The sequence below is a fragment of the Acinonyx jubatus genome, chromosome B3, assembly GCF_027475565.1.
Source record: "Acinonyx jubatus isolate Ajub_Pintada_27869175 chromosome B3, VMU_Ajub_asm_v1.0, whole genome shotgun sequence".
Classification (NCBI taxonomy): Eukaryota; Metazoa; Chordata; class Mammalia; order Carnivora; family Felidae; genus Acinonyx; species Acinonyx jubatus.
The window spans coordinates 142,505,808-142,533,660 of NC_069386.1; the positions used below are offsets into that span (position 1 = coordinate 142,505,808).

General features: G+C 41.6%; 1 protein-coding gene across 13 annotated transcripts in view; it reads left to right on the forward strand.

The window, feature by feature from the left end:
• MARK3 (microtubule affinity regulating kinase 3) overlaps nucleotides 1-27,853 on the forward strand; it is a 111,459-nt gene that overhangs the window by 67,321 nt on the left and 16,285 nt on the right. For 7 of the 13 annotated variants that reach the window (XM_053224990.1, XM_027066697.2, XM_027066699.2 and 4 more), the window contains 11 exons: nucleotides 2,408-2,456; nucleotides 5,376-5,441; nucleotides 9,955-10,025; nucleotides 14,933-14,989; nucleotides 17,222-17,458; nucleotides 17,621-17,740; nucleotides 18,446-18,545; nucleotides 18,866-18,978; nucleotides 19,503-19,656; nucleotides 24,203-24,420; nucleotides 26,086-26,186. In XM_053224990.1, coding sequence (XP_053080965.1) covers nucleotides 2,408-2,456; nucleotides 5,376-5,441; nucleotides 9,955-10,025; nucleotides 14,933-14,989; nucleotides 17,222-17,458; nucleotides 17,621-17,740; nucleotides 18,446-18,545; nucleotides 18,866-18,978; nucleotides 19,503-19,656; nucleotides 24,203-24,420; nucleotides 26,086-26,186 — 1,286 coding nt within the window. Of the gene's footprint in view, nucleotides 1-580; nucleotides 669-2,407; nucleotides 2,457-5,375; nucleotides 5,442-5,496; nucleotides 5,594-6,880; nucleotides 7,068-9,954; nucleotides 10,026-14,932; nucleotides 14,990-17,221; nucleotides 17,459-17,620; nucleotides 17,741-18,445; nucleotides 18,546-18,865; nucleotides 18,979-19,502; nucleotides 19,657-24,202; nucleotides 24,421-26,085; nucleotides 26,187-27,853 lie in introns of those variants that run through there. The other 6 variants (XM_027066700.2, XM_027066703.2, XM_015073355.3 and 3 more) reach the window with 5 other exon arrangements.

The window sequence follows — 27,853 nt, forward strand, 5'->3', positions numbered from 1 at the left end:
TTTTTTTTTTTTTTTTCAAGTTTTGTTTCTTTTTGAGAGAGAGCATGAGTTGGGGAGAGGCAGAGAGACAGGGAGACACAGAATCCAAAGCAGGCTCCAGGCTCTGAGCTGTCAGCACAGAGCCCGATACGGGGCTCAAACTCACAGATAATCAGATCATGACCCGAGCTGAAGTCAGACGCTCAACCCACTGAGCCACCCAGGCACCCCCTTAAATAGTCTTAATTGGTCACGCCATATCTTTCCTCATGTGTCCAAAGCACACTGAGCTCATTTTCTGCTGTAGACCTCTTGTTAAGTCCTGCACAAGTCTGGTTACTAAAGTGAGCTCTTGCCTCCCTTGGGCTCCTGGAATACTGCATCATCTTTTCCTGCTCCTTGGCCCTGAGTACTTTGTTTCAGTTGCTGCACTGCCAGTAGGGATTTAAAACTGATCACCTTCATTTGACCTGCCCTCCTGCCAGCAGAACTATGAAACCACACTGCTTGGTGGTCAGTACGTGTGCCAGAGGAGTGCTGTGTGCCAGGCTTGGTCTCAAGTACAGTAGTGAAAGGACACTGATGTGCCCCCTCCCCACAGGTCCACCAAAAGTGTGTCCTTACACTTGAAAGACATTGTAATGAGGAAGCAAACAGACCGCTATGGTGTAAAACAAAGATCTTCTCAGGTGAGGTTTACAGAGGATCTGCCTGAGACTTCAAGGACAGAAAGAAGAGACTCTAAGGAAGGAAGGAGCTTTGTATGCTCTCCTACCTGAGAGGAGTCACAGGAGTTGGGGTGGCTGGAGCTGAGGTGGGAGGAGCAAGCCTGGGTTTCATTCGAAATGCAGTGTCCTAACTTGTTTTGGCTTTGTATCTAACTTGGAGCTCTCCTAATTTAGCAGTTGTGGAAATAACTGGGAGTTTCAGATTATATGCTACAAATTCAACTATAATGGATTGGAAAACAGGATTTCTATGTTGGCTTGACAGAGGGAAACTACAGACTCAAGCCTGAGTGGTAGTCAGGGTAGTTACTTCTCATCTCAGAACATAAAATGTGAGAATGACCACAGCAGCAACAGGAGAGATTTGTGTTGGAGAGAAAAGTGCCTTTAGAGATGACCCAGCCTTCAGGAAAGGAATCTTACTCTTCTGACCCCATGTTTTTAGGCTCTGAGCTCGGTTTATAGGTCAGATACATCCATGCCCATCTCCATGCTCTTAGCTGTTAGGTGCCGATTCAATTCTAGATTAGATGTGGTGGGCAGGGCAAGTGCGGTAAGACCCCTGTGATTTCTCCCCAGATTCCTTTCCACATAGTCAGCTGCTCCTCCTTCCCAAGTTCTGCTGAGCCCATGCCTTTCATAGGTTATGGATACTGGGTGTTGGGAGACCTGGTTCTAGTAGCCCAGTTCCCTACAGAAAGAGAGCAGGACCTTCGGAGATCTTTTCCTCCCCTTTCCTGGTTTCCACCTGTTTGCAAGAGGGTGGAATAAGATGGTCTCTAGAATTGTTATTTTCTGAGATCTTCTGACACTAGCCGAGGCCGTACACTGTGCCCCTCTTCTGAATTTACAGCACATGTGTATACGACAGGTTAATATTTCTCCTTATTCTTTGTGATGGCTGGACAGCTCTCGGCTTGCCTGGGTGGTTTTTGTTATGGCATCTGCTGGGTTCACTTCTATGGCAGCATTCGGTTGACAAGTTGATGGGGCTGTCCTCTGTTGGAGCAGTGGCTCTTTTCCTACATACAGCCTTTCATCCTTAAAGAGGCTGGACTGGCCTCTTCATTTCATGCCAACATCATTCCAAGAGAGCAAGCCCTGATATTCAACCGCTTATCCAGCCTTTTCTTCAAATTTGGTACTGTCCCACAGGCCAGAGCCAGAGCAGGTCACACAGCCCATGCAAAAGCGTGAACATGCGAGACAGGGCTCAGTGGGATCATTAGTGTCACAGTCTGCCACAACTTCCATGCTAAATTACCTGCCTTCTCCAACAAGGATTTCCCAAAGTGGTTTTGTTCAAAGTCTTCTTGTAGAATTACTTGGAATTATCAGTCGAATGCACTTGTGACGTAGTTCTTTAGGACTGTACATGTATGGATTTGCAATATCTGCCCCTGGGTAGGTACTGAATCAGACTAAGTTTCATCACAGACTGTTCTTGCCTAAATGGTCTCATATATTCAGGATAGCAAAATATAATGCAGATTGTCATATCATCCTCCTCTGGGACTTCTGCTTTTTCAGGAGATAAAACTGAAGCATTTATAGCTACCCTGGACTCTCATACTAGTGTTAGATGTGGACTGTTGAACGTTAGCAATGGATCAGTTATCTAAGAGATTTAAATTTGTATTACAACAGTGGAATAGAATGTTTAATAACCTGTGTTGGGGGATTATGTGTTTGTTTTTTAGCTCTTCAGAGAAGTAAGAATAATGAAGATTTTAAATCATCCAAACATAGGTACTTTCTGCTTTCTTAAATACTTTTGGGTCTAAATGCATTCCATTTTGTGTCTAAACATACATCCCAGGAGTGGTAGGAGATTCCTTCCTTCCTCCCAGCCCAGGTACACTTTTCGTAAAATCTGTGTTTATACAAATTTTTGATCATTTGTATTAAGTTTTTGAAATTGCTGAAGACAGTCAAAAGCATAGGTATTAAACACTTGAATTTAAAACTTAATGCAGTAGAAACATCTGTAATCAGATTATAATTTTCTAATTTTTAATGCATATTAGAACATAACGTAATTTTATTTCATAGAGAAGGGAATTCTAAGTCAGAGTTAAGGTTTCAAAGGTATAACAGTTTTTGCCATGGCATTGTTCTTAAGAAATTATTTGTATATTGAGTTGTATTTTTAAAAATACAGGATACCTGCTATTTAATGGAATTTTGATAGGAATTGTTCTGTTCAGTACAAATTTGTGTTATGTGCCCTTTGTGTGCATAGCTTTGTGCTAGGTGGGATGAGGTGGGAGTGAAAAAGGTAGAGGGGCGCCTGGCTGGTTCAGTCAGTAGAGCACACAGCTCTTGATCTTGGAGTCATGGGTTCAGGCCCCATGTTGGGTGTAGAGCTTACTTAAAAATGAGTGAGTGAGTAAGGATGAGGAAGGGCTGTGGTCCTGCTCTCATCATAATTGTTGGAACAAGGCAAACGTATGCAAATTACTTAGTATTTTGTATATACATCTCAATGAAAGCTTGATCCCACATATGACATAATAGAGCTCTTTTAAAACAATACTTTTTTTTGCACAATGCTATCTCCTACAATCTAAAAATATTATTTCAAGAGTGAAATAGCTGTTAAGACAGCCACTTGACAGCCAACTTAATATCAAAATCAGTTCTAGGAAGTAGAAGGGATGATATTTGATGCTAAGGATACCTTTTCAAGAATTCTTTTTTTTTTTATTTACATCCAAGTTAGTTAGCATATAGTGCAATAATGATTTTAGAAGTAGAATACAACGATTCATCCCCTACGTGTAACACCCAGTGCTCATCGCAACAAATGTCCTCCTTTAATGCCCCTTGCCCATCTAGCCTGTCCCCCCACCCAGGACCCCTCCAGCAACCCTCAGTTTGTTCTTTATATTTAAGAGTCTCTTATGTATCGTCCCCCTCCCTGTTTTCACATTACTTTTGCTTCCCTTCCCTTCTGTTCATCTGTTTTGTATCTTAAATCCCACATATGAGTGGGAGTGATATTTGTCTTTAATTTCACTTAGTATAATACCCTCTAGTTCTGCCCATGTTGTTGCGACCCTATCAAGAATTCTTAAGGCATAAGAATAGAAAATAAAATGGAGCCACAGGAGGGAAAAGCTTACACCCTGTTTCATCAGGTCTAAGCCACATTATTTAAAAGGCATTATTAGTTTCACATACTGCTAAGGAAAAAAAATGCTACCAAGCCATCATCTTATTATTAGTGATATTAGTTAAAATGTGAAAATCTTAGAATCAATAAATATACGTTAGGAGAAGTAGAACAAGGAATATAATAGTGGGAAGAAAACATTTCCTTACTTTTCATTTCAGCCCTTTGTGGTTAGCTAACTCTCGATTTCAGATTCCAGCTTTGCACCAAATAACCAATCACAGCAGCCTAGAACTTGCTAACTTAAACATATTTTGTGTTTTATTTAGTTAAATTGTGCCCTGATTAGACTTCTCTCTACTTACTCCTAAATAACATATCTTTGATAATAGGTATGAATTTCTAAAATTTTAAATTTGTATTGGATTCAGAGAGCTTTTGCAGAAGAGCCAGTGTTTGCGTTGATAATGTTGATGGTTTACCAGCATATATGCCTTAAATTTCTTTAAATTCTTTTTCCTGACAACCTGAATATAACATTTTAGAAATGATACAACTCCTAAAGCCAAGACTACACTGTATGTTAACTAACTTGAAATAAATTAAAAAAAAAAAAAAAAAGAAATGATATAATAGTTTTATTCATCAGCTCAACAAACATTGCATACTATGTTAGACACTTTATTTGGTCTGATGCTCTATATTAAAGTATCAGAAAATAGTCTGCAGTAAAAGAGACTAGCACACCCTCCCCCTTTTTTTGGTAAGTTGAACTTCCAAGTATGCATTACCAAAATAAAGTAGATATGGAAAAAGTGATTCAGTAGTTTTAGACATGTACTTCAGTTTGATTTTTAAATGTGTATATTTCTGATTGATTTGATTTGGTTTGGTAAATTAGCAGTAATAGAAGTATTATTTTTATCTGTAACAAGAGACTGCTATAGCGCAGTCACATTGACCCATTGTAAATAATTCTTTAAAAAGTTCTTTTCAATTGATGATAGCATAATCCCTTCTAATATTTTCCATCTCTGGCTTCAGAATAGTAACAAAAGAACCTTCTTCTCTGAGAACAAGTGAACAGAAATCTCACGTGGAATTGTTCTGTATACCCTTAAAGCCATAATGACAAGTGAACAGACTTAAACTTGGAGGAGTAGAGTAGATCTAAGCAGCTCCTGCAGGTTAGATGTGAAATAAGAACTCTTCCTGAGGGGAAAGGCGGAGCTGCTGGGAAGGCAGCTAGCCAGTGTAGACACAGCACAGGACGAGGATGGAGGAGATATGCACAGGTGCACTGCCTAGGCAGCTGAGTGCATGCCAGAGTCACATCACTTGAGCACCCAGAAATTGTTCTTAGGGAATTCCATGCTTTTAAAAGTCAGTTGTTGTGTGTGATAAAATTCCCAAAGAATATTCTCTGAAGAAGGCCAGTTATAAAAATCTTTAACCGGGAAAAAGTTACCGTTCATAGTTACAGTTTATATGTACATTGTATATGCATAAAGACATTTGTTTCTTTTTTTCCTGTATTCTTTCCCCTCCCCCAGTGAAGTTGTTCGAAGTCATTGAAACTGACAAAACACTGTACCTAATCATGGAGTATGCAAGCGGAGGTAAGAATTTTAAAAGGTTTTTCTTCCTTTCTCCCTTTTAGAAGAATGCGCAACCACACTGCCCATATGGATGATTGTTCGGGTTTCGTTTACCGTCCAGAGTTGTAATACAGCAATAGGGGATCAGGAAGGAAAGCTGTCTTGGCTCTTCTGTGGGTTGCTATTAAGCACTTCACTATTAGCATTAATAAGTGATGATATCCAAAACTTGGATTTTTTTTTATTGTTGCAAGATGTACATAACATAAAATTCAGCATTTTAAGTGTACCGTTCTGTGGCATTCAGTACATTGACATTGTTGTGCAACTGTGACCACCATCCATCCCCAGAACTTTTCATTTTCCCAAACTGAAACTCTGTCCCCATTAAACACTAACCTCCCTGTCCTCCTCCCCAGCCCCTGGCACCCCCCATTCTCTCTGTCTCTATGAATTTGACTCCTCTTAGGGACCTCATAGGAGTGGAATCATACAATACTTCTGTGATTTCGTCTGTTCCACTCAGCATAATGTCCTCAAGGTTTATCCATGTTGTAGCATGTGTCAGAATTTCCTTCCTTTTTAAGGTTGAATAATATTCCATTATGTATATACATACACCACATTTTGTTTATTTTAAGAACTTGAATTTTTAAATATATCAGTGCCTTAGCCTGTTTCAATTAAATGTGTACTGTATATTGGATCATTTTCTTTATCAGATAATAATGTCATTGGTGTTCCTCTTTCCCAAGGCCAGAAATGGTGGTTGCAGTGCATACATTTAGATTTTCCTTAAAGATTAAGGATTAGTCATTTTTTGCCTACAGGGTTGTATACATATAGCCATTTTTCTGAAATGCATGTATATAACTATTGTCTTTTACAAAGATTGTCATTTTGGGGTTGAGGTTGGGTTAGGCTTGTAGTTTTTGGACCACATGTGAGTCTCCTTGTCTTTCGACGGCGGAAGCTTTCTTACTGGTCCTTGCATGCTCCTACCTCTACATAGTGCCCGGCACATAGCAGATGTACTCAGCAAATAAGAACTGACCTGCATTTATGAAATTACAAATTACTGGGGACATATTCTGCTTAACTCTGCAGTATAGCTTTGACTGTTTTGACTACAGTAGAGTTTTATTTTATTGTTAGTACTTTGATCAGTCAGAAAATTGAGTCACAGCCTCTTTGCAATGAAAAGATTGTCAACCTGTTGTGGGCAAGAATGAGTTTACAATAGGCAAACCTTTGACACTACTTTTTCGTACCCCTAATTCAGTATTAGTTGTCTGATTTAGAGTTTAAATGTTTGATTTGAGAATTATTTGGGATTTTCCACAATTAAGGAGTAGTAGGAAGAACTGAAACTTTAATTGCAGAACCAAAAATCTATATGGAATTCTAATGCTTTCTACTTGTGTTACAGAATTATGTTCATAACCTTTTCATTGGTGTAGCTTCTGCAGCGCACAAGTGCTTTCTCTTACCTGATCTCCTTTGACCTTCACAATGACTCCTTGATGTGGCCAGGCAGTGAAGGATGGGCTTTTTACCCTTGAAGAAATGGAGGCTGGGAAGTCATTGTGGTCACGCTGTCAGGCCTGGAGCCCGAGCCTTCTGACAGTCGATAGCCTCTCCTGAGTGGTCAGTTGGTCGTGGCTTTCTGTTCCCATGTATTTTAGGGGTCGTAGAGATTGCTCTTCTGTAGGGGCAAGGCAAAAACATCTTAGAAACATCCACTTTTAGTAGAAAGAGGGTGGGCTTTTAAAAACACAGACGTGGGGTCAGTCCAGCCAGTGCCTTTCATTGACAGTGTGATCTGCTAAATTAACATGTCTCTGAGCCTCTTAGTGGACATGCTAACACAGCCCTCCTTTGAGGGCTCAGTGCGGGGCTCAGCGCTGTAACGGGCACTGTTCATTGGTGATGTGGTTTTCTGGCTTGGGCTGTTTTAATCAGCTCAACAAAGCACTGTCTCCAGGACATCTGTTTTATTGTTGATACATTTGCCATTTGGAACAACCCAGAGTTTCATAAATTGACTACCTACTCCTCCCTAGCCTGGTATTTTTCAGTTTGGTAGAATCATAGAATTTTAGAATTGGAAGGAATCTTAGAAGTCATCCAAGGTAACTGCTTAATTTTTAAAGTAAATTAATTTACTTAATTTAAAGTAGTTTTGGCGGGGGGGGGCGCCTGGGTGGCTCAGTCAGTTAAGCGTCCGACTTCAGCTCAGGTCGTGATCTCACTATCTGTGGGTTTGAGCCCCACATTTTTTTTTTTTAATGTTTATTCATTTTTGAGAGACAGAGATAGAGCATGGGGCGGGGGGAGGAGCAGAGAGAGACACGGAACCCAAAGCAGGCTCCAGGCTCCGGGCTGTCAGCACAGAGCCTGACGAGGGGCTCAAACTCACGAACTGTGAGATGATGACCTGAGCCGAAGTTGAACGCTTAACTGACTGAGCCACCCAGGCGCTCCCACAAAAAAATTTTAAGTAATTTTTAAAGTAAAGCTCTGATAGGTTGTTCTGTGCCAGCAGCACCACTGCTAGGTAGTGGCAGGACCTGAGCTAGGACGAAGGGCTTCCTGTCAAACTGCATGGTCCCTGACCTGGGTAGGGAGAGCCACTCTGTGCTCTTTTTCCTAATAAATTGCCTTTTGAGCTTTTCAGTTTAGCTACTTAATCTGAGTGCTAATACACTTTTAATGAGGCAAATAAAGAGATCTGGGTTGAATTCCTGATTTATAAGTTGAATTCCTGATTTGTAACTTAGTAATTGTGAGTGTGACTTCATGGTTCCAAATTTCTTAAGAGGTTTATAATTTATAAATTTTGAATTTATAAAAATACTATTTTAAAATTATATTGACAGACCTTTCTCCATGTTACTCTACAACTAGTGGGTTTAATTAATCCATTAATTTTTTTAAGTCAAAACTGTTTTTCATAGGATATGCACATATCTTTAGTGGTTTTCACTTTTTAACCACTTGTTTTGACATTGTATACTGTTCTGCAAATAGAAAGGTCATTCGCTTAGAAAATGCTGACATTTTACTTAGCTGACATTTAACTTCATAATTCATCGTAGTTAACACGAATCGTGTAGTGTAAATTAACATTATGTAATGCCTTTGAATAGATCATTATGCAGTCAAATGAGAACTTGAAAATACAGTATTTATGCCCATCCATTATTTAAAAATGTTTCAGTCAGGGCTAGAAGCTTAGAAGTTGGAGATATTAATGTGCAATTCAGAGCAGCTTTTTCCCCAGAAGTATTTGTTATGTTCTGAAACTAAGCATTTTTTAAGTGTAAAAATCTTTTAGTTGAAAGTTGTCACTAAGCTGATGGAAATATTCATTTGTATGAAGTAGATGGGATGCTTTCCCAAACACATTTTATGTCTAATTTGCTAAATTAATACCCTTTTCTGTTGATTTGAGGTATTGTTTCTTTATTCCAAATTGATAAGCAATTGGCAATTCTGATACATTTTCTGTAGTGTCACCTTTTTGCTGAGGAACCAATACTGTGTAAACTACCAGCCAGACGTCCACCAGCACGTTCTGTTGGCTCGAACTTCCCACCGCATCCTGACTACCACCACTTCCCACTGAGGCCCAGCCTCCCTCATTCTTGCCCTGATTATTGCGCTACGCCCACTTGTCCTTCCGTTCTCTCCCCAACCTTCCCCAACCCTGCCCCCAGCCACAGTGACCCTTTTAAGGGGTCAGTCATTTCACACTCTCCTCTGCTTCTCCTCTTACTCAGAGCAAAGCCTGCGGGACTCTTACCACCTCACCCCTTCTTCCCATCTCTGTGCCCTTCCCCTTGTTCATGGTTCTTCGGCCACATGGCTTCCTTGTTCTTTGCCCGGACTCTTTCTCCCAGACAAGGACGATGTCCACCCCCTGACAGTAGTCAGCAAAGCACTTGCACATGAACACACACTTTCTGCGTACTTCCCCGCGTCTGCTCCACCGTCCTCGTCAGCCAAGATGCTCTTCGCCTGTTTACTGATTGTCTCTCCCTGCTAGACTGTAAACTCTCCACAAGGAAAGGGACTTCGCTTTGTTCACTGCCGTCTTTCCCCAGAGCCTAGAGCAGTGCCTGGCAACTAGTAGGCGGTCAATAAATACTTCTGGAAAGAAGGAAGAAAGGAACTGCTTTTATCATAATCCCACAATGAAGGTGTCATCCTCTTTTAACACAAATCACTTTCCCATGTTAGTTTTCAGTTTTTGTTAAAGCACATTGAAAGCATCATGCTTAAAATAAAAGTTGTATAAACATAAGAGATTTTAATTGTAAGCGTTTTCTCTAGCTTAAAGATTTTATCGATGAACCTTTTGCCTATAGTTAAACTTAAGGCTAACTTAGTTCAAAATCCACGTTTCTGTTTATCTTCAAACCTGGATTTAAAAATAAAAATTAGAGCATTCCTAAAAGTGAAATATCAATTTATAGGAAAATTAGTGCTCCAGAGTAGGACTTCTGCTTACTTTCATTTTTCTCAATTTTAGGTGAAGTGTTTGACTATTTGGTTGCACATGGAAGAATGAAGGAAAAAGAAGCAAGAGCTAAATTTAGACAGGTATGAATTGATGCACCTCCAGTTTATTAATTTAATAAAGTTATCTTGCTTAAACCCTGAAGCAAAGAGTGTTTGCCTCAATAAATGCTTGTAAGTCCCATTGGATGGAGTAGGGGGTTGGCCATTCGGGTCAACAAAAATTCATTAAGTGCCTTTCATGCCTAAGGCGCTGTGCTAGAAATGACTGTGGGTTCTATTTCTAGCTTTATCAGAATTTTAGTCTCACGCTTAACCTTACTTTTGACAGTTGAGCCTCAAAAATCTAGTCTTTCAAAACACCTATGATTGCATTAATTAAAACCATCTCCCGGTTTTTAGCAAGAGGAGTATCACAGTCCCACAGTTCATTATTAGTTTTGTCTTCACCCTGCTCTTCAAAGACACATTCATTTTATTTTTTTAAGTTTATTTATTTATTTTGAGAGAAGGAGAGGGAGAGAACGAGCTGGGAAGGGGCAAAGAGAGAGAGGGACAGAGGAGCCGAAGCAGGCTCTAGGCTCTGTGTTGGCAGCACAGAGCCCGACGCGGAGCTCGAACCCACGGACCGTGAGATCATGACCTGAGCCGAAGTCGGATGCTTAACTGACTGAGCCACCCAGGTGCCCCAAAGACACGCTCATTTTAATAAGCAGGTTTTAAATATAAAGGTGACCTAACTTCCCTGTTTTTAGTAATCATAACTGCTACTTACTGATGGATCATTACCTACCAGATATTGGGATAAGTGCTTTATCTACATTAATGTGAATCTTGCTGCAGCCTTTGTGAATTAAGGGGTCTTGTGCTCATTTGCTAAAGATAAGGAAACTGAGGCACAGGAAGATTAAATAATTTGCCCAAAATATAACGTCTGGCAAGTAGCAGACCTGCCAGTGATTCAGACCCAGGTCCTCTGACTCAAAAACTCAAATTCTTAATCGTTATATTCTCCTATTTTTTTAGATTACAAATCAGGCAACTCTTTCTGTAAAGCGCCAGAGAGTAAATATTTCAGGCTTTGTGGACCACACAGCCTGTGTCACAGCCATCTAACATGACTGTTGTAGCACAAAAACAGCTGTAGACAGTTTGTAAAAGAATATGCTCCAACGAATGTGTTCCAACAAAACTTTATTTACAAGTGGTGGATCAGATTTAGCCTGAAGGCCATGATTTGCCCATCCTTGATATAGACACAGAAAAGGAGCAGGATACTTTACCGCATTTCTTCCTTCCTTCCTTCCTTCCTTCCTTCCTTCCTTCCTTCCTTCCTTCCTCCCTCCCTCCCTCCCTCCCTCCCTCCCTCCATTCCTTCCTTCCTTCCTTCCTTCCTTCCTTCCTTCCTTCCTTCCTTCCTTCCTTCCTTTTTTTGAGAGAGGGAGACACAGAAACAGAAGCAGGCTCCAGGTTCTGAGCTGTTAGCACAGAGCTTGACGTGGGGCTTGAATCCACAAACTGTGAGATCATGACCTGAGCTGAAGTTGGACGTTTAACTGACTGCGCCACCCAGGCACCCCCTTTACTGCTTTTAAACTAACTGTGTACTGGGGCACCTGGGGAGCTCAGGCGATTAAGCGTCTGACTCTTGATTTTGGCTCAGGTCATGATCTGACTGTTGCTAGGATCGAGCGCATGAGGCTCCATCCTGCTTGGGGTTCTCTCTCTCTGTCTCTCGCTGTCTCTCTCTCTCTCTCTCTCTCTCTCTCTCCCCCTCTCTCCCTCCCTCCTGCTCTCTCTGCCCCTCCCCCACTCACATGTACGTGCACTCTCTCTGTCAAAACAAATAAAAACATTAAATTAACTCTGTACTTCGCTAGACATCAATCAGTTCTGTATTTAGATGGCAGTATAGCCTCGTTTCAGAACCTTTAATTTTTTTGTTTTATTTATCTATAAGGTTGCCACAGTAGAGGTATAGACAGTAGTCTTTAAAGATTTCATAATATTTGGAAAGACAATTTTAGTTGATTTTCCAGATTTCTTTTAACAGTTGCCTCTTTTGCTTAGTCTGGTATTTACAGTTAAGAACTTGCTACTCAGATTAACTTCTGTTCCTTAAATTTAATTTAAAAGCTTAAATACTAATGATACTTTGAATTAAAACCTATTAAATATCAAAATTTGAAACTAACTTTTGGCTATTATTTAACTTCTCATGTCCTCAGTTTTTCTAGCTCAAAAATTGGAATTTTACTTGATAAACTTTGAAGTACTTTCCAGTTCTCTTATCATTTTATTCTGTGGTCTGTGGAGGGAAGCTCAAGGTTCTCTTTATTACAAGACAAGCCTATTTGGCCCTTCCCATAACTGTACTCTTAATTTTTGTAAATTGGCCCCTTAAAAGCCAAGATTTTTTTTTTCTTTCCTCCTAAAACTTCAGTTCCTTCCCACTCAGATGAATCTGTCTAACTTGCACACATTTATGTGAATGTGGTCTGTTGACTGTGAGGAGCGGGCTGCTTAGCGCCAGCCAGCAACAACAGGTTTGAGCCTGACCTTCTCCAAGGAAGCAGCTCGGTGCTTAACCCTGTAACTGCCCCTCACTTCTTCCGTCTCTACCCAGCCCCCTGGCGGGGTCTCACTTGTCAGAGGGGCTTGGACATCGACTACCCCAAATCTTGAGGCACTTGCTCAGTTATTTTAAATTTTCTGCAGAAATTTCTGAGTTCTTTATTTGAGGAACCTATTAGTTTGTCCAGGAAAGATAGTGTATGTGCCTTTCCTACGAATGACTTGATTTACACTGCTTACAATTTAATGTAATTCTTTCTTCTTGCCTTAGTATTTCCTTAAGACCCCTCACTTAAGGCTGGAAGGATCAAGTGAGATACTGGTGTTTCCTCTTTGCTCTGATTCGAATAGCCATGCTTTCCAAAAGGTTATAAGCCATCCTTACTTGAATACGTTTTCCTGTTTGTGGCAAAGAAGAAGGTATGCCGTACAAAAAGTACACTCGGTAGGATCGTGTTTTGTGTCAGAAATAGGCCTTTCTTTTCACATCCGTTAGCAGGTGATGTCTCCTTCGCCATTCTCCTCCTAGTGACTGCTTGTGTGGTTTTAAGCTTTTGAACAAGAGCTCTGTTGTTTTCAGAGAGAAAGACTAGATTCCCGGCTCCGTCTTGCCTTCCTCACCTTCTTCTTAGGGGGTTGGTAACGTTGCTGCCTCTGTGGTCTCCTGTCTGGCTAGAGGCAAATTAGGCTTGTGTTCATATTTCAATCTGGAAAACACACAGATCCTCAGTTTTTGTTTTTGTTTTTTTTTTAAGAAAGAATTGTTTCTAGCTTAAAAGAATGCAAAAAATACCGCAGTGATTTAAAGTTGACCATTTTCAGGCTATTGTGGCTTTAGGTTCACTTGTTCTAAGGTAGGAGAAGTTCTGTGATCTCTTTGAGGATGGATGGGAGATGGTCAAATCTGGTTCAAAAACAGAGTTTGGAAATAACCTGTAGGGGAATCTCAGTATGGCAGGAGAGGGAAAATCCGATCAGGCAGAAGGAAGGTAAACTGTACCTGTGTTTCAGGCAATAAACGTGTTTGTCTTGGGAAAACAAAGCAATGTCATTTTCTCAGTTTTCATGCAGACAGACTAGAACAAGTGTAAATGCTAATCCAAGGTAACAAGTGTTCTAAACCGTATTTTACCATTAGAAATTTTCTATTTTTTGTTGGTTATAAGTGGATCCGATCTGATCTTGTGACTATTCACTTTATGAAGTATGAAGCTGCTTAGTGAAGCCCTGATTTTGGCATCACCTCACCCTAACCCCAGTCCAGCTTCTCCTTGCTGCCTGTTTTGAACCAAAATGCAAGTTGATAAAACAGCCTGGGGTGCCCGGCCGGCTCAATCAGTAGAGCATGCGACTCTTCAGTGAGCTCATACCACACACTGGGTGCGGAGCCTCCTTAAAAAACAGCCTCTCTGAATGTTTATGTCCAGTGTAGGTGGGTGTGTGGGGCTTACAACTAAAAGCTGATGATGATCTGGAGAAAGCTTTAGAACCCCAGTTTTGTGTATATGTCGTCATACATAGTTACACAGGCATAATACCAACGAAAAGACTAGAAGCAGATGCAGTAAGACAACAAGAGATGTTATCAGTCATGTACCTATATATACCTTTCTGTATTTCCTAAAATTCCTATAATGAGCATCTAAAACTTTCATATTTAGAAAAGGAGACTTCTTAAAAAGTTAGGCGGAAGTGTGAAATTTCAGCAAAATAGTTGTTTAATCAGCAGTACTAATCACAGGAATAATCCAAAGTGGACTAAATAAAAGCATACCGTTTGCTGAGTGTGGAAGGGACCCTGACCGATGGAGCACACAACCATTCCATGGTTTGTAGTTCACACGTTACAACATTTACTCTTCCACTTTGAGGAAGAGGAAACTGATTGTCAGAGAGGTGAAGTAAGTTTTGCTGTCTTTGCACCCGCATCAGCTAAAAGGAAGAGAGTGTTATAAGGAGCAGTCTGACTGGGAAGAGAAGTGATTAACAGAGGAGACCCGACCTGGATGGACGCCTGACCATTGATCGTCTGTAACCGCCAGTTCGGTTTTGAGTTAATTACATGAGTGTGGGAAGCTTGCACCCGAGCCATCCGATCCTGGGTCTGGGGACAAAGAGGGTCCTCAAGATCCTGGTGATTTGTTGGACCCTGGCACCATTCCCAAAGAACCAGAATGTCAAGGGGTAGGTCCCAAAGGAGACTTTACAGTTAAAACTAGAGAGCAGCAAAAACATCCTCACCCTTCTCTTCTCACCCTCACCCCTGAATTTCTCCGAATTGGAAAGTTCAAAGCACAAGAAAATTATTTTCAGAGATCCACACATTCAGGTGATCACTAAGTATTTGGCATGTGTGAACATCAATGGAGTCTTTTCTTCTTAACGATGATTAATAACCTTGTGTCTCTCCTGTGCAGATAGTATCTGCAGTCCAGTACTGCCACCAAAAGCGGATTGTTCACAGAGACCTCAAGGTGAGTTGTGGGGCCCTTAGTCTGTGAGCGTGTGCTCTGTCTGCATGCACTCAGTTTTCCTAGCGGTCACAGATTAGACTGTGTTATTAAATAAGAAAAAAATAAATCCTATAATAATTGATCCTTTTAATCAGGTTTTGGTATTAAAAAGAAAGAAGTAGGAAGTTTATTAAAAATATTTTACATTTCAGTAAACGTAGCTCATAGCTGGTCTCTGGAGAAAAACCATCATGCTGCCAAACAGCTGGGGGCCTCCGAGACGTGTGCTGTCACGTGGACAGTGCCCTCCGCGCCACCTGGCCCCCTCTGTTTCTCTGGTCAGCAGTGTCTTCTGTTAACAGCAGTGCCGTTGGAGTCCTGCTGCACCATCCTTCCTTCACCTCTGCCCTCGCTCTTGGCATAGGATAAGGTTTTCTAGTTTCCACCAGGCAGGAACTCCTGTGGTTTCCCAGAGTCAGCTGTACCACATGCCCCCTTCCTGTCGTTACGGTCAGTAGGTTGGCCCTGCAGGCCCTGCCTCTGGGTCCTGGTTCCTGACTCCTGTTTCTTCATCCACCCTCTCTACCTGCTGGCTCCTCACCAGCAGCCTTTACAAAAACATGCTCAAGTCTGTACTGCCTTCACCAAAACACCTCTTCACCCCACGTCCCCTTCCAGATACCCTCCGTTTTCTCTCTCCACCTTTGCCACATATCTCCCCAAACATTGTCCACATTCCTCCCTGTTTCCCATACCCACCCGTGCTGCTTTCGCACCTGCGCTGGTAGCTGCAGTGGCCACCTGCATGCTGGCGAGTCCTGGATCCGTGCCTGCAGCCAGAGCTGTCTTCTGCAGTCTGGTGCCCAGCTGTCTGACCACACCACCTGCGCCCCTGCTCAGGTCCACAGCCTGCCTTCTTCATTGCTGCCCCAGAATGTTCACCTCTCGTTCTGGTGCTTGTGTCCCTCGGTGCCTCAGTCTCCTTTGCTGCCCTCTCAGCCCCCAGGCCCTTTTGCTAAACCTGTCTTGAGCACACTCTTCTCTGTCCCTGTTACCACTGTTCTCATCTAGACCACCGGCATCTTGTACACTAGCTTCTTGCTTGGTCTTCCCTGCTTCCAATCTTGCTTCTCCCTGTCCTGTCTGTTTTACACATTACAACCGCAGTGGTCTTTTAAGAACACAAATAACATTGTCGCTTTCCTGTTTGAGTGACTCTTTAATGGCTTTCCATTGCCATTAGGTTGAAAACTCAAACTTCCTACCAGTCACTCAACTGGCCCTTTGTGATTCAGTCATCGCCATATCCCCTGCACCTCTTTTCCATATACTGTCTTTCAGTTTCTTGAGTAAAACATGGTCTATCTTTCCTCCTGGGTTTTCAGACTGTATTCTGCAGGCCAACACACCCACTACTATTGACCAAGCCTCCAGGCAGTGGCTTTGATTTCGCCCCTCTAGGAGACCTTTCTGCTCCTTCAGTGCTGGGCCCACAACTCCCCACACCTCCTGTCTTGGCACTCAGGTCAGAGTGTGGCTACTTGACTTTCTGCCTTTCCCCCTCCAACCTATGAGCTCTTTGAGGGCAAGACTCCATCTATCTTATTCATCATTGTACATCCAGACACCATGTCTGTTCCTGGTATGTGATTGGCACGTGGTAGATGTTTGTTGAAATAAATGAAAGTGGCTGGCTCTGTATCTTCTATGAGGCCTAGGTTCTCCCTCCCCAATAATAGCCATTGCACAGCTCTTTGGCAGTTTTTATGAAACATGGTTGTCCACTTAAAACAAGTTTTCATTTTTTAAAAGCTGTTTATCATTATTAATTGAAAAGCTATTTCAGGGTTTTTTTGTTTTTTTTTTATCATGGGCATTGGTTGTTTAAATTATTGCCAGTTAATCTATACCTCATATCTGTTACTGGTTGTTAATGTTAAAAAAAATTAGAAATTCTGGGGCGCCTGGCTGGCTTAATCAGTAGAGCATCTGACTCTTGGTCCCAGGGTTGTGAGTTTGAGCCCACATTGGGCGTGGCAATTACTTAAAAAAAAAAAAAAGAATTAGAAATTCTAATTATCTTCAGGGTTGTTTTTTTTTTTTTTCCTCTAGAAAGAATGTTTTCTCATTTTATTCATTAGGATATATTAACTTGATATCATTACAGAAAGCTTTTATGAAATGCCTAATTCTGTCACAGTTCTAATTATATTTTGGTTAAATTTCATTTTTGTCTTGATGTTTTCCCTCTAGGCCGAAAATCTATTGTTAGATGCTGATATGAACATTAAAATAGCTGACTTTGGTTTTAGCAATGAATTTACTGTTGGCAGTAAACTGGATACGTTTTGTGGCAGTCCTCCATATGCAGCCCCAGAGCTCTTCCAGGGCAAGAAATACGACGGGCCAGAAGTGGACGTGTGGAGCCTGGGCGTCATCCTCTACACTCTTGTCAGCGGGTCTCTCCCCTTTGACGGACAGAACCTAAAGGTATTAGAACCAGTTGCATCCACATTCTTCAGAATGCAAAAGATTTTATAAAATGATGAGGGTTAATATTATAAGAATCTGTCAGTATCATGGGGTCTCACTGGTTCTTTTTTAACCTAAAAGTTGACTCACTAGTTTTCTTTCCTCCCTCCATCCCCAAAGGAACTGAGAGAAAGAGTATTAAGAGGGAAATACAGAATCCCTTTCTACATGTCCACAGACTGTGAAAACCTTCTCAAACGTTTCCTGGTGCTAAATCCAATAAAGCGAGGCACTCTAGAGGTAATTGCATAAGTGCAAAGTAAGTAACAACTTTGGAGGGTCTTTAAGGTATTTGTAGAACTTTGCTTGGTTTGTATGAGAATACTGCCCTGGGGCTTTTAAAGCAGGAATGGAGGCATTAAAACTTTTTTTTTTTTTTTTTTTTAGCTTTTTTTAACGTTTATTTATTTTTGAGAGAAAGAGACAGAGTGGGAGAGGGGCAGAGAGAGAGGGAGACACAGAATCTGAAGCAGGCTCCAGGCTCTGAGCTGTCAGCACAGAGCCCCAACATGGGGCTCGAACTCACAAACAGTGGAATCAGATCTGAGCTGAAGTTGGACGCCCAACTGGACTGAGTCACCCAGGTTCCCCAAAACATTTTTTTAATGTTTATTTATTTATTTTGAGAGTGAGAGAGTGACCACACACACGTGAGCATGCAGGGGATTGGGGGAGGGGGGGGTGGGCAGAGAATCCCAAGCAGGCTCCATGCTGTCAGCACAGAGCCCGTTGTGAGCCTTGATCTCACAAGACTGTGATATCATGAACTGAGCCGAAAACAAGAGTCGGACGTTCACTGGCTGAGCCACTCAGGCACCCAGAAACATTTTTTTAAAGTTAACCTTTTGAGCTGTAATCCATGAAACGTTGAAAATAATTTTTTCTAAATATTGTGGTTATTAGCATGTTTTATTTTATGCTGCTAATGAACAGTTGACCTTTCAGCAAATCATGAAGGACAGGTGGATCAACGCAGGGCACGAAGAAGATGAACTTAAACCATTTGTTGAACCAGAACTGGACATCTCAGACCAGAAGAGAATAGGTAAAATTACTCTGTGCCTCCATGCTTGTGTGTGTGCAAGTGGCATATTTCTGTTTTGACTCGTATGCATACACCTCAAATGTGAACGGTAGGAAGCGAAACATAAGTTATATGAGTCAGCTTATCTGTTTTGTCATATTAGGAACCCACCTGTAGTTTCCTGTGTTATCCCTTATAGTTACTCAGAAGTAAACCAACCGCCCATTTAAATTAGAAAATCTATGATGTTTAGAGTCGAGTAAAGGAAATTATTTTAATATCTAACACAGTGATTTCGTATCCAGACAAAACACATCAACTGTATTATGCCCTTCTTTTAGATATTATGGTGGGAATGGGATATTCACAAGAAGAAATTCAAGAATCTCTTAGTAAAATGAAATATGATGAAATCACAGCTACATATTTGTTGCTGGGAAGAAAATCTTCAGAGGTAAGAGTAATTGGAAAAAGCTAATACAACTTTTATGTAAATGATCAGTTTCAAAAGCTCTTTTCTTAGTGTTTATTTTGTTAATATGTATAACATTGGGTATGTAATTTTGAAATTGGCCTGCAAAGGATGAACCTAACTGCTATCACCTTTAGGAGCTCCTGTTTCAACTTTGAGATGGTAACTGTAACATTGGATGTTGTCACAGACATGAACATCATAAGTTAGCCTGTGGTCATTAATGGTTTGGAAGTGATATAAAGTATCAGGTGAAGTAAATAGAGAGTGTTTTACGTTATTTGAAAAAGCCTAAAAAGGTCATAAATACCCGTCCTTTCATGAGCTTTTCAGCAGTCAGAAAAATACATCTGCCCAAATGTAAGGTTGTCGTTTTTGTACATGGTGCTTCTTCATCTGTGAATGAACTGTTTGTGAGAGGTTTATGTGTTACGAGAAGTTTAGTTTCCTAACGTACCGTTTGGGTCCGTGTTGTGGTTTGCTCTGTTCTTCTCATTTTCTCTCAGCTGGATGCTAGTGACTCCAGTTCTAGCAGCAATCTCTCACTTGCTAAGGTTAGGCCAAGCAGTGACCTCAACAACAGCACTGGCCAGTCTCCTCACCACAAGGTGCAGAGAAGTGTTTCTTCCAGCCAGAAGCAGAGGCGATACAGTGACCATGGTAAGTTTGAGACTGTTCCACTGTGTTTTCCTTGAGTCTCCCCTAAAACAAGAAGCCTCCTAATATTGGGAAGCATCCTTTTGCTTAAGGCCTGTCAGGGTGGGAAAGTGACTTGATTTCCCTTCAGGACTTTTATTTCCTACCAGTCCTGCCAGTGTTGGCCTGATCATCTCCAGGCTCTGATCTCCTTGGTACATTCAGTCCTCTGGGACTCTCGCTTCACTCTCTGGTTCTCTGTTCACTCCCCTCCCCATCTCTGCATCAGACTTACTTTCCCGAGCGTCATTGTCCAGCACTTTCTGCTGTGATGAAAATGTTCTGGATCGATGGTGTCCAACAGAGTAGCTAGTAGCTACACTTGGCTGTTGGGCACTTGAACCAGGGAAATGGTTTTCAGTTTTGTTTAAGTTAAATTTATGTAGCTACACGTGGCCAGCCATAGAGAATGCATAGTACCCCAATTTTGCCTTACTTGGTTTAAATTTTTGACCTGGGTCATTGTCAGGTGCACTATGGCCATTGGTGTGTCTGAACACCCTCACTCTTAACATATTCACCATGGAAGTGAATTTTTCATGAGACTCGGGACCCTAAGAGATGTTGGGTACCAAATTTAACGGTTTATTCTACCTTCAAGGCAACCCTGTGTTGGAATCCAGACACTCTAGCATGGATGTGTGTTTATTCGCCTGTAACCTGTGAATGTTAATGTTGCAGGTATTTCTTTAATTCCAGCATTTTAAGATCCAGGAACCTAGACCAGTTGGCCTGGTCCTAACTTTTAAAAATACATCCTCGGGGCGCCTGGGTGGCTCAGTCGGTTAAGCGGCCGACTTCGGCTCAGGTCATGATCTCACGGTCCGTGAGTTCTAGCCCCGCGTCGGGCTCTGTGCTGATAGCTCAGAGCCTGGAGCCTGCTTCAGATTCTGTGCCTCCCTCTCTCTGACCCTCCCCTGTTCATGCTGTGTCTCTCCCTGTGTCAAAAATAAATAAACGTTAAAAAAAAAAATTTTTTTTTTTTTTTTTTTAAATAAAATTAAAAAAAAATAAATAGAAATACATCCTCTCGAGACGCCTGAGTGGCTCAGTTGGTTAAGTGACTGACTTCGCCTCAGGTCATAATCTCACAGTTTGTGAGTTCGAGCCCCATGTTGGGCTTTGTGCTGACAGCTCAGAACCCGGAGCCTGTTTCGGATTCTGTGTCTCCCCGTCTCTACCCCTCCCCTGCTCACGCTCTGTGTCTCTCTGTCTCTCAATAATAAATAAATGTTAAAAAAAAATTATAAAAATACATCCTCTCATGAAACACCCATTTATTTTTTGTTCAGTTCATTTCCCTTCTCTGGACTTTGTCCGCTTTCATTCTTTCACCTTGAGTTTTGGCGCTTGACGGTGGCACAGAACATTCCTGTGTGGATAGCTTTGGCTTTGTACCAGGAGCGATGACACTTTGCTCAGTGTCCGTTTCTCTTCCTGTTGATGTGCTGCCTGTCTGTGTGGTCTGGGCTGGTGCAGCACCATGTACTGAAGCTGCCGGTAAACTGTGAGCGTGTCTGCTATTCTAGGACGTAACTGAGAGCCGAGGACCCATTCTGACACTAGGTATTGTGCACATCGCATTTGTAAACCAAGTGTTGATCTGGGTCTCTGTTTCTGTCCATGTTCAGATTAGTTGTTAAGGAGGGATTTTCAGCGCCTCTAGACAACAAGGCATTTAGCAAAATGCCTCCAGATTGCTCTGGACCATCCAGTTTAAAGGGAATTATTCCTAAAGTCTTGGAGGGGAAAAACCTGGTAATAGAGTTTTCTCCTGTCTCTAGTGACGATCTTAATAAGTTAATTCTTCTGTAAGCATATGTATTCCATTTGGATTGGTAATGCCTTTCTCACCCAGTTCAGAAAATTTTAGAGCTAAGAAGAGCATTAGACATGGTGTCAGACACTCACCAAACCTCCAATTTTATCAAGAGGGCCCACCACATCTCCCAGGGTTACAAGGATGTGGGAGTACCTGTGGCAGCATGCCCGGACTTCAGGGGCCAGGTCCCGTGGCTCTGCCCACTGACCCACTGATTGCCTCAGGGAGTGCTCTTTGTGTGATGATAACGATCCTTCCTTCTTGGAGCCTCTAATAGCAAAAAGTTCATGAAAGCCACCTCGCTGGCTCCATTAGTGGAGCACGAAGCTCTTAATCTCAGAATCGTGAGTTCGAGCCCCATGTTGGGCACAGAGCCTACTTAAAAAAAAAAAAAAAAGAAAAAATAGTACCAAAAATTTTTCATAAAAAGAATATTTCCAGAAATCCAAGTATATATAGAAAGTCACCCAATTCTGTGTTGTTTTTTATTCTTTATGGGGATGAAGATGGTGGTCAGCAAAGGAGAGATTTTGTTATACCTCTGGCTGTGTAGTTTTAAGGGCTAAGAATGAGGTAGATCCCAAATGCAATGTCTAGTAAAGCACACTCACTTGGTACTGAGTAAAGGCAGACAAGCCTACAGCTAACCCCGCTTTCAGCTTGTCCTTCCTCTTCCTTCTCCCCTTGTTTCCTCCTTCCAGATGCCAGCTGTTTATATAGGCCTGGTTCTATGAAAGTATAACTTAACTTTTATCTGTGGTTCTTAATTTGGGTCCCAGGTGTGAACCCCTGGGATGTGTGCACATATTTTTCTAGGAAAGGTGATATTCTTTCGATTTTCAAAGCGTTCTTTGTCTTAGGGGGAAAAAAAAGTAAAGAATCACTGGCTTATTACTCTGGGGCACTGGGGCAGTTTGGTAGTGATCAGAAAAAAATAAATCTGTATCCATTTCTCACATCTTACACAAGGGTGGGTTCCACTTGGAATGAAGATGGAAATGTGAAAAACATGGAAATAGTCAAAGAAAACACGAGATAATTTGCTTTTCGCGTTGTAACTTGGACTAGTGACGGTCGTTCTGACCGAAACCCCAACACTAATAGTTATGAAAGAAAAGACATGTTTACCAAGTTTGACTACATAAAAATCACATTTCTCTGTGAGACAGCCACATCACGGAACACTACTCAGCAATAAAAAGGAACAAAGTATTGATAGGTGCAACCATTTGCATAGATCTCAAAGGAACTACACGGAATGGAAAAAAAATCTCAAAAGGTGTTATGAAATTGATTCCATTCATGTAACATTCTGGAAAGGAGAGAATGAGGGATGGAGACCAGACCAGTGATTACCAGGGTTTAGGGAGCTGGAGGCCACGGTGGAGGAGGTGGCTGTGCTGGCAAAGGCAGTCCACACAGTCCTCGGGACAGGACTGCTCTGGCGTGACTGGTGTTGGCCCGGATTTACCAACCAGGTGGTAAATGTGCGTTGGAGCTCAACTTGCCCCGGATGCAAGTGGCTCTGGTGAGACCATGCGGTCTGAGCCAAGTTTCAGAGCAGATCAGCAGTAACCCTGAAAGTGCAGGATGTCCTTAGCTGCCTCATGATTTTGCAAAGAAAGATAAGTGTTAAGGGTAGTATCACGCATGCTTGGTTAATTCTTTGTTTTATGTGGTAAATTTCCCAAACTGGAAGCTTAGTTTTTTTCCTCCCATAAATAAAAACAAACTTTTGTTTACTTTTAATTCAGTTCCAAATAGATTTACCATTTAGATTTTGTCCAAAAAGTAGTTTTCTTCTACCCCACCCCAACCCCTTTTTAGTACACCTAACATATAAAGTCTCTTCTACTATAAATGATGAGCATTTGGTGCCATTCTTGAAGATGACCACTGGACAGTATACATAATGAATATATGAGTTATATATGAGTTTGTTCATTTCCAAAATGCTTTGAACTCCAAATTTCCTGTGCTGCCATCAGACTCTCCTGATGCTATTTTGTAGGATATCGGTTAATTGCCCATCCAGGATGTACCTAGGCACACTCCTCCTGGGGTGGGGTGTGATTGGGAACCTCTGCCGCCTTTCCTCCCTGTCGCTTGCATGAGGAACATGCTTTCCTCTGCCTGTGTCACCTTTCCCTGTCTACTCAAATTCCTGTTTATCTAGAAGATTCCGAATGCTTTACAAAAGATCCAGGATAACACTTCAGAAGTAATGACCCATAAGTCTGTACTGTTCTGTTCCAAAAGGTGAACGCATCTCGTGTACAAAAAAGGATAACTAAGGTTCTCTCAGATATACCAGGTGAAGTAGTTCACGCTGCCATGATACACATGCACCCGCTTAGTTTGTTTGTTATTTGTACAGTAACACTCTAGAGATTGTTTCAGTGGATAACTCTCCCTGAAGGTATTTCTGAAGCACAAATACTATACAAACTTACTAATAATTTTTTTTTTAATTTTTCAATAGAAAGGGACAAAAGTGAAATTTCAAAATTGAATTCATTGTATAAGGAAGGACATTATACATGGTGGGAAATCTCTTACAGGATTTTACTGTCTTGTATTTTCTTAGATGATAGCAGTCTTGGGTCATCTTATTAAATACGTTGGTTTTCACAGACTAAAATATAAAACTATATTCTGGCTTTTAAAAAGTAAACTGTTTTATTTTAGCTGGACCAGCTATTCCTTCAGTTGTGGCGTATCCAAAAAGGAGTCAGACCAGCACTGCAGATAGTGACCTCAAAGAAGACGGAATTCCTTCCCGGAAAACAAGCGGCAGTGCTGTCGGAGGAAAGGGAACTGCTCCAGCGAGCCCCATGCTTGGGAATGCAAGTAATCCCAATAAGGCTGACATTCCTGAACGCAAGAAAAGCTCTACTGTCCCTAGTGTAAGTATTGTTAAACTGCAGAGCGTTCCTAAGATTGTAGGGTTAGGGTGGTCTAGACATTTGACTCCTGTGTTCTCAACTACCTGCAGTGCTGTCCCCACCGGGCCACCATGCCCAGTCTCCCACCTGTAGAGATCACTTTCAATACCTGTGTTGAAGGGGTTTCCTGCTGCACCCCATCCCACTAGATTAGTGACCCGATCTTTTGTGTCAAGGGCTGTTTCTGGCTATTCCACAAACATCTGAGCTTTAGGTTGTATCGGGTCCTGAGAAATAGAAATGCCTCATAGTCTGAGGAAATAAAACCAAATGATGATGGTGCCGACAAGAAACCGCGGACAGAAGATGCCTAACGGGTTCTGTGCGGGACTCTGGGACATCTGATTGCCTGAGGGCCAGGGATGTGGGGGCCAAGGATGTGGCGTGCATCCTCAAAGGGCTCTGACAATAAAGAACATTTGACCAAGTCCTTACCTTGTGCCAAGGACTGTGCCAAATGCTTTTGCATGTACCACCTAAATTTTAAGGTGGAAAAAATGAAGAAAAGTTAGTCTTTGCCTAAAATTATATTGCTGATCTGAGTCCATCTCTTAATCCGTATCCTTGACAAATCTCCCCTTTAAATAGGTAGTATTTGCTAAAGTCTGTTCAGTTTCCGGAACTTTTCTGTGAATTGAAATGTGTTCTCTCTGACCTAATACAGTAATTCTTATTCTTAGCACTCCTGAAGTAATTCTAGAAAGAATTTGCAGAGCATATACAGTCTGAGGGATATTCTGTGACCACATTTTTTTTTCCTGCAAAGTTAACAATGACACAGCCCTCCCTCTACCTCAAAAAAAAAAAAAAAAAAAAAAAAAACAACCCAGAGTGAGGGACCCTCATGGAAGCTCTGCTGCTGCTTTTAGGAGGCTTTTGTATGTGCCGTTCTGGGGATAGGAGCTCATGACAGAGGTCAAAGGGTTTTGTCTGCTCCATCCTCTGACCTTGCGTTCTGTCAGAGTAAACCCTGTGTGAAAGGGTTTTTTGTTTTTGGTTTTGTTTGTTTTTTAATAATGTTTATTTTGAGAGAGAGCAAGAGAGCACGTGCGAGCCTGTGAGCAGGGGAGGGGCAGAGAGAGGGAGAAAGAGAATCTCAGACAGACTCCACAATCACCATCGGTGCGGAACCCACCGTGGGGCCAGAACTCATGAACTGTGAGATCATGACCTGAGCCGAAATCCAGAGTCGGTTCCTTAACTGAGCTGCCCAGGCATCCTGTAAAAGGTTTTTTATTGGCTTCCTAATTCCATAAAATTGGTTTGTCATGTCATAGCCCTACAATTTAAATTCAGTCTCCAGTGGCACCTAGGTGGCTCTGTCAGTTAAGTGTCCAAACTTCGGCTCAGGTCATGATCTCATGGTCCCTGGGTTCAAGCCCCTTGTCAGGCTCTGTGCTGACAGCTCGAAGCCTGGAGCCTGCTCCGGATTCTGTGTCTCCCTCGCTCCCTGCCCCTCCCCCATTCATGTGCACACATACGCTCTTTCTCAAAAATAAATAAGCATTACAAATAAATTTAAAAATAAGGATTAAATTGTGTGTATTTAGGTAAGAATTTTTTTCTCATTGTACTATACTTATTTCTAAATGGTTTAAGACAAAAATGGGCCCCCCTTTTTTATAGAGTAATACAGCAGCTGGTGGAATGACACGGCGCAATACTTACGTCTGCAGTGAAAGAACTACAGCCGACAGACATTCAGTAATTCAGAATGGGAAAGAAAGGTACGAAATTTTACCTGTTTGCAAGAAAATTTGTTTTTCGCAAAAGAAATGGAAGTTACTTCTTAGTTTTTAGAATCAAAATTCAGATGATAATCGTGAAGTGTTCTTCACGGTAAGGTAAATTTAAGTGCAGATTTTTAGTGAGATACTAGACTTCCAAATTCCTCTTACTGTCCAGAGCCTGTCCTCCTGGCGGGCTGCGTGTGATGGTTGAAAGGGTTGGGTTAAACCAGAGAGCTTTCCCACAGGACACAGATCTGAAGCGGTGGTGTCATTCCAGAATAGGAAATAGGGAAATGTGTATTATGCTGTGTACAGTAATAACTTGAACAAAGGGTAGAGCGGGGAGGGATAAGGACCTGAGGTGCAGGGGGCCGTGCCTCTAGAGGACAGTGGGAGGTAGGGTGAGTGAGCCTCAGTAACAGGCCAGCAGTCTGCCAGAGGAGCCAAGGGGACAAGCAGTAACACAGTCTCCACCTTGGACACACTTGAGAACCCCAGGAAGATGCAGAGAGTAGTCTTCTGGATGATTTTCTTTTTAATCTGGCAGGGAAGCAGGCACACATAGGGTAAGTACAGTTTAAAATACAAATAAAGTAATATGTCAATAAGGAGAGAATTATATCATGCAAACAACTTTGTTAGGGTTACCAAATAAGAAATAAGGTGGGGGGGTGGGGGCACCTGGCTGGCCATTTAGTGGAGCATGTGACTCTTGATCTCAAGGTTGTAAATTCAAGCCCCATGTTGGGCATAGAGATTACCTAAAAATAATAAAAAAGTCTTGGGGCACCTGGGTGACTCAGTTAAGCGTCTGGCTCTTGATTCTGGCTCAGGTCATGATCTCACTATTTATGAGCTCTACGCTGACAATGTGGAGCCTGCTTGGAATTCTCTCTCCCTCCCTTTCTGCCCCTCTCCCGCATGCAGGCGTGCACTCTCTCTCTTACTCTCTCTCTCAAAATAAATATATATGTGTAAAAAAAAAAAAAAAATGTTTACTAAAAAAATAATAAAAATTTTAAAAAGAAAAAAGCTGAGTGGGATTAAGTAGGTCCAAAGACCATAGTTTGTGGGGAGAGAAAAAGAGAAGTTGAGATTGGTGGAGTAAATGTATTCTGTATGGACAAATTTCTCAGGCAGGCATGGATTTTCCTTCTTCCTTTTGGTAAGAATAGTGTATAAATTAAATTCAAAGGGTGAGATAAAGCTACAGCAACCAGTTAAAGTTCTGTGGTAGAAATCCATAAAGTAATTCCTGCCATCTTTAATTGTCCCTTGGCCCCCTAACTTGAACATTGTCTGGTCTCGTCACTTGTCCCATGTGTGGCATCAAAATGGTTTCTTTTTTTCTGACATTTACTCTCTGATACTGCATTGTATGGTTTCTGTTCCGTTTAGATCTCACTAGTCAAATGTTTGATCACTAACTTCTGTGACAGCCTGAACAAAAATTCTTCTTTCCTTTTTCATCCTTAAAACCAGACTGTTTATAACTTCTCTCTTCCATACACCACTGAACTCTGAATTTGACATGAAGGTAAAAGCTTATTGTGGAAGATTATGTTGATTTTTCAGAGCATTTTTAGAAATATTTACATTCTAGTGCTCTCTTGTCTGATTCCTATTTGTGTGCTTGTTTTAACACCTTTTCTTTATGATTAAAA